Source organism: Melospiza melodia, chromosome 1 (assembly GCF_035770615.1).
Source record: "Melospiza melodia melodia isolate bMelMel2 chromosome 1, bMelMel2.pri, whole genome shotgun sequence".
Taxonomy (NCBI): Eukaryota; Metazoa; Chordata; class Aves; order Passeriformes; family Passerellidae; genus Melospiza; species Melospiza melodia.
Genome location: NC_086194.1, coordinates 42,735,463 through 42,750,193, shown reverse-complemented (window position 1 = coordinate 42,750,193; position 14,731 = coordinate 42,735,463). Strand labels below are relative to the sequence as shown.

The window sequence follows — 14,731 nt, the reverse complement described above, 5'->3', positions numbered from 1 at the left end:
GCAAAGGTTACTTTATTTCTATTAATTTGTTTGCCATATTATACTTGATGCCATAGTTTGTGCACGGTGTGTGTGGCTGTCCTGAATGGCTCCTCCTGGCTTGCGCTGCTGTGCCTCTGATCTCCCCTGCTTGGTTTGTACAGTTAGGTTCTACCCTGTCCTCTCTTACTATTGCTGTTTGCTGCAGGGTGCAAGTATGCTCATAGCTGAGCTGACAACCAAGAAATGTCTTTGTGATGTTAATCCTTTCCAACCCTTCATTCCAAGCACAGGGTTTTGGTTTCCCAACTGATCATAAGCCAGAAATAACTTTTGGGATCACTTCTGGCATCATTTTAGGCACTATGAACTCTTCTGTGTTTATATATAATCTCATGGCTTTAACAGGAAAGGAAGAAATTAAGGAAAAAGTAAAGATAAAATGGTAAAAAGATAAAGATAAAAATAAGATAAAAATATTGAAACTGTATATGGATTTAGGTTAGATAAGACTTTTAGGATCTAGTCCAACTGTTCACCCAGCACTTCCAAGTGCACCACTAACCCATGTCCTTAAACACTGCATTCACACATCTAAATACCTCCAAAGATGGGTACTCAATCACTTCCTTGGGTGTAGCACCATAAAATGTTATAGGTGAGATGGGACATAAAGGATTATCTGGTTCCAACCCCCCTGCCATGGGCAGGAACACATCCCACTAGACCAGATAGAACAAGACAGCCTGTTCCAATGCTTGACAGCCCTTTCAATGAGGACATTTTTCCTAATATCCAATCTAAACCTCCTTGAGGGTGTTTCCTCATGTCCTATTGCTTGCTACTTGGGACAAGAGACCAACCCCCAGATTGCTACAACCTCCTGGCAGGTAGTTGTAGAGAATGATAATGAGAAAGCTGAAATGGAAAATCATCTTTAAATTGAAAACTATAGTTGAGTCACTTTTTCCCAGAAATCACCACTATCTAGGACATGTAAGAATAGGTGTTATTATGGGATTAAATGGAAAAGGGACAATTAAAGGGAAAGGGACAATTCTAATCTACCAGGATGAATTAGAATTTTGCTTGAGGGGAACCCACAGCATGAAGTGATCAATAGTTGCATGTGCTGGAGACTTCTACAATGCTTTCTGTACTGATATTCCTTTGAGTAATAATTTTACAAATTGCTTCTCTGATGTTTTCTTTCATGACCTAAAATCAATCAATTTGGAAGACTACTGCTAGTTTTACTGTCTTTTTCAGTTCAGATTTTACTTTGATGATTTTTCAGTTAAATTGTGTCTCTTCTTTGAACAGAGATCTTAGACTTCTAGAAACTTCACTTTAATGAAACAGATGCAATTATCCTCTTTCCTATCAAATTAAACTGCTCCTGCAAATAATATTGACTAAGCATTTAGATTAGGCTATTATTAAAAATAGAAACAAGACTATCCTTTCTCTCAAAGGTTTGTGATGGTGGGTATCTGTAATGTACTGAGTTTCTCTTTGTGACACATGCTTCCATGTTTCTGGTTCATACATATGATTAGGTGCAATTCACTCTCTAATTAGTAACTGAAATCAAAATAGTTGATGAATCAGAAACGAGGTAATAAGCCTCTGTGATAGAAGTGACCTAAAGTAGGCTGTATGTATGTATCTGTTAAAACAGACAGCATGTTTTCATCATGCTCAGTTAAAGAAAAGCTACTGTACTTTAAACCCATGAACCTTTTTTGCCAACAGGGTCAAGCATCTTATCTTAGTGGAGCCATGGGGTTTTCCAGAGAGGCCTGACAATGCTGAGCACGAAAGACCAATTCCAATCTGGATCAAAGCACTAGGAGCTATATTGAGTCCATTTAATCCATTAGCTGGGCTAAGAATAGCAGGACCCTTTGGTGAGTTTTAGCTACTCTTAAATACCATTTCTATTTTGGTTAAGCATAAACATGGAGCAGACAACACATTATGATAAGTTTTTTTGCAAGTCTGTATCAGCCACGAAGGAAAGAGTTGGAGGAGAAACTGGGAGAGGATAAAGAAAGTTTGAACTCTTTAGGAAAGAAGGCAAACTCTTGCTATTAGAGGTACTAGTACAATAGTCTACAGCAAGCTACTCTATATGATCTGTTCAGTTATGGTGAGTTGGATTATGCAGGTGTCTGTTGGGGAACCCTGACAGAGAGGTGTGAATGTGAAAGGGTTTTTTCTGGTTGCCTCTGGTCACAGTCCATTTCAGTTCTAATTTGCTCATCAAACTTCTAATTCCAGTTTAATGAGCAAATGGGATTTCCAAATTCCCTTAACATTAGAAGGCAATCTGTCATAAATGCAAGAATTGGCCTGAGTTTAAAGAAGTTGAAACTGGGTTCTTTCCATTAGCCATTTTCTTACTGCTCTAGGAAATCTTGTGGGCCTCATTGGTGTCCTGCATTATGGTGGCAGTTCATATTTCCATTTCTTCAACAGCACTGATGGAATGGTAGATAAACTGTCTATACTCTAATACTAGGGCTAGGTAGTGCTGACTAAAAATACTGGTTTTAGTTAATCTGGGAAATAAAGAGTGTAATAAAATCTAGAAGTCATTATAGCTATTCCCTCTAGAGGAGAAAGAGATTATCTGTCTGTTACTCTCTGTCCTACTGAGTTATCTTCTGGAGAGTCTTGGAAAAATACATCCTTAAGATCCCTCACAAATATAATTAACTAACCTCTTCATCAATTTTGGTATTCAGTCTGAAGATAAACTCGTGAGATTTCTAGGCATTGTTTACATTTAAACCACATCTGTTTCCTAAATCTATTTCTATAGAATATATATTTCAATATGCTGCATACGCTCATTTGTTTGTTTCTTTTCAGTAGTGTGACAAATTTCTTTTTCAGACAAGCAGCATGTTTTGTACAAACAGATTTATTTTTTTTTTAAGTAAAATGCTAATTTGGTTAAGAAAACAACCTGGAAAATATTGAGTGTTATGCACTGTTTTAATGTGTTCTATCCAATAACAAGAACATGCATAAATCAATCCACATGGGAAAATTCAAAGCTGAAATTGTCTTCCTTAGCAATAAGTGAAGTCAAACTGTGCTGCAGAAGCAGATTCTGTCCTGGCAAGGTGTCCCCACACCTAGTCTCACTTACAGGTTGCCATGAAGGGCAGTGCCTTTAAAAAATTTTTCATCTGTTTCTCACTGCACTGGTAAAAAAGTTTTTCATCACCAAATTAAGTTCTTGACAGGTGAAACATAGTTCTTAGAGAAGGGTAGGTCTATACACTGTGCTGCAAGTCACCATCAGACCTGACCTGATGAAGGCACTGAACCGATCCCCAGTTTCCTTCCACGTGCAGACATGTTTAAGCTGATGGGCAGACCTGGTTGTTTGAATTTCACTCTAAAGCCAATTGCTCTTATTCAAAGGTGTAAGTTCAAATGTGAGCAAGTTCATTGAATATCACCATAGTATCACATGGATATTTAATCAGTCCCATGGGCAAATACTTAAAACTGGAAGAGAGACAGAATCCAGATATTTTTTTCTTTGAGTGGTTTCCAGGTAGTTGATTTGCATGTTTTCCTTCTTAACTGGAACACTCACCCAGGAGTTTCACAGTTTGGTGGGGCTTTGGTGCTTAGGTTGGATTTCTGAATTCCATTCCTAGAGCTGGATGCCTGAAAATTCCTCACAACAGACACGTCAGTGTGACCACACCCTTTTTGTGGAAATCTGTGTCTTCAGTGTTAGAATTTCTTACAGTATTTTCATAGACACTGTGGAAAACATCAGCCAGACAATTCAGAATTTCTTTAATAAATATTACAACAATGACTTACAGTCTGATTTAATTCCAAAATTTTTTCCAAGTTGCCTTGAATCCTTGTTTCATTCTCCCCTGTAAATTCCCAGGGGAAAAAATGTTTTGGAATTGGACCCACGGACAAGGCACTTCTTACCAAAACAGAAAGTGAATTCTAAAATTTGGTAACACTTTGTGGCATGGCCTCTATGCTGACAGCTGGACAAGGCGCAGAATTAATTTCTTTTTTCCAAGTACTCTTATTCCAAGCCAGCTGTATTCACTTGTATTCAAAAAACCCAAACACACAGAAAAAGAAGTCCAGCAATTGTACTCTATGCAGGGAAAATAGAGCAAAGCCAATTGCCAGATTTTTACAAAATCTTCATTGCTTTGGGAGTTAAATCACTGTTTCATAAGGGAATTATTTTCTCTTGCACTGTATTCATTTTCTAAATCTGTTCAAAGCATGTGTAAGGGTGTGTTGCAATAATCTCCAGGTTACGAAAACATAGATCACTGTGACAAGGTCTGCATAAATAATACCAGGCCTTTGCCCAGGACTGGGTGGGAAGAAGTGACATCATCATAATTGCACAGATTAACAACAGCATGAAGTTGCTACTGTCTGGGAAAGGGGAAACATAACCACGAATAGTCACACTCAGTCAGCTCAGTGTCCACATGGAGACCAGTGATGAGTGTGGTTCCTCACAGATCACTGTTGGGATCAGTTGTTATGCACCTTTGTCAGCAACACAAACAGTGGGATTGAGTGCACCCTCAGCAGCTCTGCTGATGGCACCAAGCTGTGTGGACAACAAGCTGTAGGGGAGAGATGCCAGCCAGAGGGCCCCTTGAGAGGTGGGCTCATGGCAACCTTGTGAAGTTCAACAAGGCGGTGTGAAAGCCTTGTGGCAATCCTGATCACCTCTGAACAGAGAATAGATGGAGAGCAGTCCTGAGGAGAAAGACCTGGGGTGTTGGTTGGTTGATGAGAAGTCCAAAATGATCCAGCAATGTGTACTTGCAGCCCAGAAAGCCAACTGCATCCTGGGCTGCATCAAAAGCAGCATTGAGGGAGGTGATTCTCCCCCTCTACTCTGCTCTCGTGACACCCCATGTAGAATACTGCATCCAACTCTGGGGCTCCAGTATAAGAATGTTGGAGACATTCTCCTTGGAGATAGTCAAGAGGAGGGACATGAAGATAAGAAGGCTGGAGCACCTCTCCTATGAAGACAAGCTGAAAGAGTTGGGCTTCATAAGAGAAGGCTTTGGGGACACCTTGTGGGAGCCTTACAGTACCTTCAGGAGGCCTACAAGAGGGCTGGAGAGCAACTTTTTAAAAGGGTCTGTAGTGATGAGACAGGGGTAATGATGGAAGAGTTTAGATCAGATATTAGGGATGACTAATACTCTTAAACTAAGATTAGCCTTGTGATGAGGCTCTTGTCCCAAAGATCCATCAGGTCAATGTAGAAGAGGCTTCTTCCTTAGAGAAGTTATTCAGAAAAGACTCTTAAGTTTAGAAGGCCTGAACTGGCCCCTGAAAAGGCCTACTTCTCTATTGGCTTGTTAGGAGAGCATAAGGACAAGGTTTTCAGCGTTAAGTCTCTTCATTTGTACCAGTAGTTGTGCCTTATGTTAAGATTTCTACACCTGTTTTTCATCATAGACTTCTGTTCTTTCAACTACGCTCTAGTTAGAGGAACTGAGGAACTAGGTTCAGAAGCAGACTGTTCTGTAAGAGGAGAAGACAGACTTAAGGAAGAAAACACCCCAGCTTTTTCAACAGTGCCTTCTGGTCCTGAAAGGTGTAGTGCATTTAACCTACCCAGTGCTGCCAGAGCAAGGAGAATGTGTTGGTATCATGTGAGACTAAACTGGTAACAGAAAGGCACTGCTTAGCCCTTTTGCTGGTCCCAGTCTGTAGGTTTCCTCTATTGCTGTAGTGACCCGACTCAAACATTCCCCATATATATTCAGTGGGGGGGGAGCAGCATAAGATTCTTTATAGTATTTAAATTTCATTCCTATTAAGTGTAATTCCATTGTGTTTCTCTAAGACATGCAAGTGGTAAAACCACATACACATTTAGAAGCCGTGAGTTTTAAGGGGATGTGTTCTCAGGGCTCTAATGAAAAGCATTAGGCAATCTGATAAAGCAGTTTATACACATTTCCACTCTAACAATGTTTCCCATTTTAACAGGATTAAGCCTTGTTCAGCGTTTAAGACCAGACTTCAAGCGAAAATATTCATCAATGTTTGATGATAACACTGTGGCTGAATATATCTATCACTGCAATGTACAGTCACCCAGGTGAGTCTGAATTTCCCAGTGAATATTTTGAAGTCTGTTGTTCATTTACCAAGTGCCTGCTACTCCCTCCAATGGCCATGGCAGCAGTGTGCATGCTGGTTTGGTTTTATTTTTAATTGTGTCATTTATTATATTGAAGAAAAAGGTACCATTGCACTTTTTCTGAATTCCAGATACTGATAAATGTAAAACGTATCCTAATTCTATATTTATTCTCAATTTGTGTTAATTCTGTGAGAGTTTGGGCATTTCACTTAAATAACTGTTGGAGAATTTTAATGTATAAAGAATTCCTTTAAAAACTGTAAAAATAAGGCATTTCATTCTTTGAAGTGCTACCACTCAGTCATGCAAAAACCTGGGCTCTTCCTGTTGAACATTATATGTAAACCTTGGAAACTTAGTGTTCTTAATTGTAAAAAATCCCAGCCTCATGTACTCCGTCCTGCCAAAAGGCACAGATACTCCATTTTAGATGAAAAGCAGATCCAATGGCAATTTAAATTGGTTTTTACCCTTTTTGATGCTTTGAAGTGGTGAAACAGCTTTCAAGAACATGACGATTCCTTATGGATGGGCAAAAAGGCCAATGCTGCAACGGATTTCACAAATGGATCGAGACATTCCTATCACAGTGGTCTATGGAGCACGTTCATGTATAGATGGCAATTCTGGCAGCACTATCCAGTCTCTGAGACCAAATTCCTATGTGAAGACAATAGTAAGTTTGACTTCTAAAGCAGTTGTTTGTTTTTTGTGTGGATTTCTTTAAGTCATAACTATGTGGCCAGGTTGGATGGGGCCCTGAGCAACCTGTCTGGAGGTGTCCCTGCCCATGGGGTCGGAACTAGATGAGCTTTAAGGTCCTATACAACCCAAACTATTCTGTGACTCTCTTTTTTCATACCAGCTGTGGAAATGGTGTCACTTTTGATTTAGAGCCTGGGGTAATAAGTTCTATTTTCTGTAACAGAGAGAGAGAAAACAAATGTTACATCAGAGAAAACCTAGACAAAAGTGTTGAGTCCCCAGGCTAAGAACAAAACTTGCTGTAACCCTAGAAGCCTAGGTGATTCTTTATTTTGTTCTACAACATGCTAATAGAAGTAAGTATTGTGGTCACTGTGTATCAAACCACACCAGCCCTACTATTTCCATGTATATATAAGATAGTGGGGAGGCTATCATAAACTCTCTTCATCTGTCTGTATAATATATTTGTTCCTCTGATGAGAGAGCAGTTTGTACCTGCTGCTTAGGATCTTGTGAGCATCTTTCTTTAAGTCATTAAAAAATAGTTAGTGTTGTCTTACTACCTAAGATGTTTTTGTTTAGAGGTATGATATTGTCATTTAAAATGTGCATAATTACAGCTTGATGTGAATGTGCACACTGCATTTTTTGTTGTTGATTTCTATAAAAACTAACTAATTCAAAAGTATTCTTCACACATTTTCACATCAGTCAGCTGTGATAATTGAATATGCATACATGTTGAAATGCTGTGAGGTGATAAAATGTTTGAGCACACCAGCTGTGATGTTACTGATGTCTGGAACTATCTGGACAGAAGTGTACAGTATGTAAGGTTTATCGTATACTATAACAAGTCACCCAGATAAAATTTTATAATTTGATACAGCTGGATTTAGAGCTGTAAACTCAGAGAAAAGACATTGTTATCCAGCTGTTTTAAGTGTGTTAAAGAGCACAGATACATTTCATAAATGTTGACATCCAGACTGAAATTGTCACTTAACTGCTGAACCAGAGAGAGGGACTTGTAACAGAAAGTCAGTGTTAAAATTTGTACAATATATTACTGGGATAAGCTTATACCATTCAGGGAGATTTTTTCCACTCTGGTCAGGGACTTTTAGAAGTAACTGTAGAAAATGGTATTATATTCCAGGCTAAAATTTTGCCAAGCCACATACAGATTCTAAAAGGTAAATTGGAGTGGTAAAATTGCAGGCATGCTCAAAAACCCATAGGAGGGCAAGGGCTTTAATGAGATGGAGATGTGGACTTGGCAGTGCCATGCTTGGTAAAATGCACAGAAATTCTGTGGTTTTGTTACATGCATTTATTCCTAACTAATTTTTACTTTGAGTTTCTGGGAGTTTTTAACGCAATAACATAGCTATACTTGTATGACATTTGGTTAGAGACTTGAGAGGGTGTTTTAAGGAGGGGAGGGGAAAATATTTTTTTTTTTTAAAGGTTAGTTCTGGACTGACTGTAAAATAGAGAGCAGGTCAGGTACCTTTGCTGTACACTGTGGTGACAATTTACTTCATAGCATTTTTACAGATAATAACAAATTCTAGAAGTAGGCTATTTGAGTGGAGAGTGAAGGGACTTAAGATGCATCAGAAATTTGATATGCAAGGCTACTAAATTTGTTGTTCAGTGACTTGTTCATGTCTCCATGGTGGGGTTTTTTTTTTTTCAACAAGGTGAGCAGTTGAAAAAGCAGTGGTTTTACTTTCTTTTCCTGTGTAGCAAAGTTTCTTTACAAGGAAAGAATATTTTGGTATTCCTTATGTTTAGAGCATCATGTAGCTAGAGCATAGTTGCATGATGCCAACTCTTGGGTAGTGTGTAAAAGCTGGGTTCTTCACCTATCCCAGTATTTATTTGTTTATTACATATTGCTGATACTGACGTGCTTCTTCACCTTTATCCTCCAGGCTATCCTCGGTGCGGGTCATTACGTGTACGCCGATCAACCTGAGGACTTCAACGAGAAAGTGAAAGACATCTGTGACTCTGTGGACTGAGTGTCCTCTGTTCTTTAGAAAGTCATACCATAGATAGCATTTAATGGCAGTACTCTAGGAAATCACTAAAGAATGCAGAGCTAATGGAACAGGCTCTGCTTGCACACTGTTTCTTCTAAGAAGCCATTTGCACATTTAAACCACTGAGTGCCTATTTTTGGGGGGAATGAAGAGATTTCAAGCTAACTTTGTACAGCTTTTTTTTTTTAAATTGTCCTGTCAGATACAAAATTACATGTAACTTTTGAAACTGGAATTTTCTTCAAAATTTAATTGAACTTTGCACATGTTGAACTCTAAAAATGCTGAATTCTCCAACATGGAGAACTGTATCAATAGAGATACAATGTACCAAATGCAATTTGGTTACTTTATGAATGCTCGTACTTTTTAGCTGATGTTTCATAGCAAGAATATGAAACTGCAAATGTATTTTATTTTTGGAACCCAGAACTCCATATACAATATTTTAAGAGGGTTTGTTTTTTAATTGAAGTGGTAACAGCTTATGAAACTGATTTTGGGAAAGGGATGGGGCCAAAATAATGAGCAATGTCTGTCACTGAAATATGTTTGTTAGTTTATAAGAATTTGAGGCTCAATATTGGGAAATCCATCTTCTGTTGGATTTTATTTCCATTTATCTCGAGGCATCCTTTTCCATCTGTGCAACTTTTACGGAAGACTCAGTTTGTAAGAGTCGATGATGTCACCAGCACTCATGCTTCCATAAATATTTTGATGTGCAGATTTCTGTGATTTAAAATACAAAAGATGGCTTGTTAGTTACTCCACCTATTTTTAACACTTTACTGCACGATTTGTTACTAGTCTAAATCTAACAGTTGTGGGTAAGCTGATAAGATTTTGATTAGGGCTAGGAGATATCCACCTGGATAGTGAGCCTATTTCGCATTTTCTTTCAGTAGAAAGCCTAGTCCATATTTTAGTGAATTTGAGCTGAAGGAGAGGCAGAATATTGATGTTCTTTAATTGGGAACTACAACAGCTTAATGTATTTTATTTAACATTCAGCCTCCTTATAGGAAGGATTATTATTGGAATGAACAATACCACTGTAATGAATAATAATTACATGTTTTGGAGATTGTTTATATATTTTAATTGAGTATTTCAATATCAGAGATAGTCCAGTCTCTGCTACTTTTTGAATTATAGTTCGATGTTACTACTTCACATGCCTAGTAAATTATATTAAGAAAAATACTTTGTCACTTTAAAGCCAAATAATGTGGTGGTTTGTTTTTTAACAAGTTTACATAAAACTATTGATCTGTTTTTGAATATTCAATTGACTACTGAAGAGTTCTTGATACTTTTATACAAAGAGAATTTGAATTAATGATAGCACCATCTTAAAGCTTGAATTATGTGCAATTTTTAATCAAATTAAGGAATCATTACACATATTTATGATGTGGAAGGCAAAGATACCTAAAATATTCAGGAGATAATGTGATTATGTTCCCCAGCAGAACATAGTCTCTCTTACTGAAGGAGATATTTATCTGTACGGTGCTATGTAAACATCAAACAGTTGTTGTGACTGCCTTGACTGGTAGCACTTCATATCTAGCAAGATAAATATTTTAATTAAAAATAAGTATTGAATTAAATTTCTTTTTCAATTAGCAGATGCCAGAACTGTAAAACAAAATTTTGAGTTATTTGCTAAAATCTTGAAAATATAAAATCAGAATTATCAATTATCAATTCCATTTTTTAATATAAGCTATAAATTATCAGTCATGCCACCATTTAGGTGGATGCCTTCAGCATGTTGGTTATTTTTCACCCTTTTCAGTGTCTTATTTTTTATTTATCAATTTAAACAGCTGTTTTAGTTGTGCATAAAAACCTAATGCAAAAATAAATTTTGAGTCTTCTCCAAATAATAAAAGGTGAAACAAATTATTGGAATTTTCAGATAGCACTTACTGATGGGAATTGTAGATTCCACATCAAAAGTTGGAAGTAGGGATAAAAATTGCACACTGGATGTGAATATTGTTTTAAATATACCTTGCTTTTTCAGCTTATTGTACTAATAAGACTTATTGCTTATGTTTTGCACAATAAAAAAATTCTTTAATGTTATATTTTATTAATGTTATGACATTATATTGCTTTTTTAAAAAATTATGTGCAATTAAGCCCTGGAAATCAAGAGTTATTAGTAAGTTGAGGTAAATTATCCAAAATACATTAAAAATACATTAATGCTTATTTTCAAATGTCTCAATGTTCTTAGGTTTCCTTGTATTTAACTGAAGTTAGTGAGTGTTTGTCAACAAGCAGCTGCAAGCTGAGAATGTTGTTTGTATGTATAAGGAAAAGGATTCTGTGTTATCTTCCAGGAAGTATTAGGTGCTACTGTGAAGGTCAAGATGGAATTCAGAATGTCCTACTGTGTGCAACATAATCTGCTCAAATTACTTTAATAAATGTCATAGGAGGTGCTGAACAGAAAATGAATGGCTGAAAAGACTTGGGAGCTAGACCTTTTGTGGGCAATTACTTTTCAGAAATAATCTCAGTTTCTCCAGGAGTTCTGTTTCAGTGCAGTGACCAGTTGCTTAAATGTACTGTGGTGAGCACTGAATGCTGATGATGCTGTTTTTGTTACAGCACTGCAAATAAGACAAGAATAACAGGCATAGAGGCACCCAATAGTCTATCCCATTCTAACATCAAAATGAAGACAGCTGTGTACCAGAGAATAGAGCATAACAAAAAGAATCCAAAATATTAATAAAAATCCAAGATAAACTGCCTAAATCTCCAGGACACACTCTTCCTGAGGTTGTTGTGATAAAATTTATTTAAAGTAACTTAGTAATATTTTGTTTGACATGGCTGAGTTCATCTTGTTACTTATTGAACCCTGCCAGATTAGATTTTAGTTCTGAAAAACTGATTTTCAGAGAACTTGTTGATAAGACTCTATAATAAAATGTTTGCAACCATCACAAGGAAGTCCCTGTTTGTATCTGATTGTGAAATGGAAATGGAAAATGTGAATTCTTATGTGTTGATCTTGGAAAAATGGGTCCAAGAAAGAGAAATGTCATCATGTGGCTTCCCTTGGATTAAACCGATGCTGGCCTTTCTTTTTTAAAAGTTAGCTTTTTAAGGTTGCTACAACTGTTTGTGCTGCAACTTGGTGTGCCAGTCTCTGCCTGAAATGCTTTCTGTGGTCATTGTGGTTCCTCAAATTCCCAGCCCTTCCAGATCACAGTTACTCAGCTTTTGCAGTGGGATGAAAACAAGACTAAATGCAATAAAAACATCTGGAATTAACCTATGGGCAGACATTTTCAGGAATGCCTGTTTTGTTAGCCTTCATTAAAACATGAGCCTGCAGAATATTAAGGCTCACAGTCAAGTGCTTTTGGGCTCCTTGGCATATCTGTAATTTTGTTGGGTCCTTTTGGCCATTTGACCATCAACCCATCCTGCAGTCTTTGAGCATGGCAGCACAGCCTTGAAGCCTTCATCGAGGGATTATGTTTTGTAGGAAATACAAGGGAAACTTGTGGAAGGATAAGGCACTACACGAGCTGAAGAGAGACACATTTTAGGGGGACTGGTAAGATCAGAACAGGACACAGGTGTGTGCAGAAACTGCCTTCTGGTGTTAGTGGCAGCAGGTGGAGATGGATGGAGCTTTCAGGTTTGCAGGCAGGTGATGGGCAGAGGGCAGACCAGTGTGGAGAACAGAGGCACGTGGCTGGAATGACAGCCTACAGCATAAGGAACAGTAAGAGCTAGAAAAAAAATGAGGCAGCTGGAAACAGCAAAATTCAGCTGAAGAGCTTTGGGGTGGGAACATTCAAAAGCCAGTCATCAGCTCTGGAGGAGGATGAGAAAAATGGTGAAGGAAAGGTTTGGGGTGTCTGGTGTGCATGTAACAGAGCTTATCAAGGTAAGGAGGACGCCTGCAGTGCCAGCTGGAGGGAAGTCTGGTTGGAAAGCCTGGATCTACACTATATGGATGGGGCACTTTAAAGTTTTGATGTCCCTCCTTTGACTAAAGCTTGTCCTTGGAAGGCAAGTGCTTTTTCCCAAGCTGGACACCATTCCCTCAGACTGGTACTTGGACAGGAACCTTAAAAGAATTACCTCTCATGAGAAACTGACTTCCACAAATCAGAAGTGAGCTGATGGCAAAGCATGTGATGGGGGGGGTCACTGGACTGCATTAGGTAAGACGAAAAATCAAGATGTACAACAATGCTTGTCACTAAAGATCATAAATTCGTCTTTTACAAGAGGAGTGGCTGTGTTCCAGTTTGCCTTGTCGCTTTTGATCACAGGGATATCCTACATTAAGGTTTGAATGTGGGTAGTAGAATGTAGAAGGATAAAATATGGAAATATTTGCCACATATACTTTAAAAATAAGAAGCGCAAGTAGCAGGAATGTACTGAAGACATTTTTAGATATGTACATAATTTGCATTAGTAATTAGCAGCAAGATGAAAGTGGTGACAACAGTACAAGTTAGGTGTTTGCTTGCATTTTATGCTTCACTTGCAGAGGAGAGCTCACAAACTGAAACTGTTAGTTTTGGGAAGGGGCAGGGCTGTAAAATGGAGTGTGACCCCAAATGCATGCTAAGGAGTAGATGTGCTTTGAAAATGAACTACTGCAAAGGCAGGATCTCCATACATTTACAGGTCTATTTCTGCACTCTCGAATTCACCTACTTGATGTGTAAATGACTGGAGCTGTGAATGGAGCGAGGTGCGGCTGTCACTTCCTTTGTAGTGTTGTGATAGTTAAATGCTTGCCTGATACCCACCTGCCTTTCTGCTTTGACTTTATTTAAGGATTCTCACACTCACTCAGAGCTCAAACCTAAAATGGAGGCTAAAGAGCTCAATCCATGCAAATCCCCCAGCTAGAGACCCCCTCTGAAAAGGAGATTATTACTCACGTCTACCCAAGGTTTGTGTTCTTCTTGGTGGCTGCCAGGAGTGAGATTGCTCGTCCTGCTGGACACTGAGCCCCTGTGTTCAGTCATGTGCCATGGCCAGTTCTGCCTCATGAGTAACCCAGTAGATGCTTTGGTGAGTACAGAGTTGAGGAAAATAACCTGCAAGCACAGGGGAAGGATGACTGGTATTGGGGTTGTGCATGGGGGAAGAAGGAGCAGCACATGATGATTCCTGAGAGTGGTGGGATGGTGAGCCCCATCCAGCGCTTGACCCTGGTTTGTTTCCCAGCTGGCAGGGCCTGAGCACCCTGCTGCTGTCAGATTTGCTTGCTGCACACCCCCAGCTCACAATTTATTTCCCCATGTCCAGCTCCCTGAGCTGCAGGATGAAGCCTTTGAGCCCCTTAAACACCTCTGTCCAAGCATTCCACCAGCAGTGAGCCTGCTCACAGCTGAAGCCACCATGGCTGTTTCTGCAAAGGAACTTGGCAGAGCAGCAGTGGATGCAGGTAAGGCACAGAGGAAAGTGAGAAGCCAGCTGGCTCATCCCCTGGCACTGACTCTTTCCGAGCTTGCAGCCCCTCCCTGTGCTCAGCAAGAGGCCTGGCCACGCAGGAGGTTCCCAGTCAGGAACGCATCTCCTGGCCAAAAGTTGTAGAATCACAGAATGGGTTGGGTTGTAATCTAAGATTTCCTGAACCCTGAAAGCTGCATCCAGCCTGAATTACCTTCATGGAGATTTCCCATGCCTCAGTCCCTGTGCCAATGGATAACTCTGCTGCACAGGCAGGACTGGGCTGCACTGGGGGTTTGTGCATTTCCCTGAACAGCTTCTAGGCTATGTGACACCTGCCATGGTTCCTGAC

At 39.0% G+C, this 14,731-nt stretch overlaps 1 protein-coding gene across 1 annotated transcript in view; it reads left to right on the top strand.

Moving 5' to 3' along the window:
* ABHD5 (abhydrolase domain containing 5, lysophosphatidic acid acyltransferase) overlaps positions 1-11,897 on the top strand; it is a 28,206-nt gene extending 16,309 nt beyond the window's left edge. Inside the window, exons 4-7 of the mRNA XM_063155316.1 lie at positions 1,735-1,889; positions 6,010-6,121; positions 6,656-6,842; positions 8,815-11,897. Of these exons, the coding sequence (XP_063011386.1) occupies positions 1,735-1,889; positions 6,010-6,121; positions 6,656-6,842; positions 8,815-8,904 (544 nt within the window). The 3' untranslated portion in view covers positions 8,905-11,897. The remainder of the gene's footprint in view (positions 1-1,734; positions 1,890-6,009; positions 6,122-6,655; positions 6,843-8,814) is intronic.
* The last annotated feature ends 2,834 nt before the right edge of the window (positions 11,898-14,731 follow it).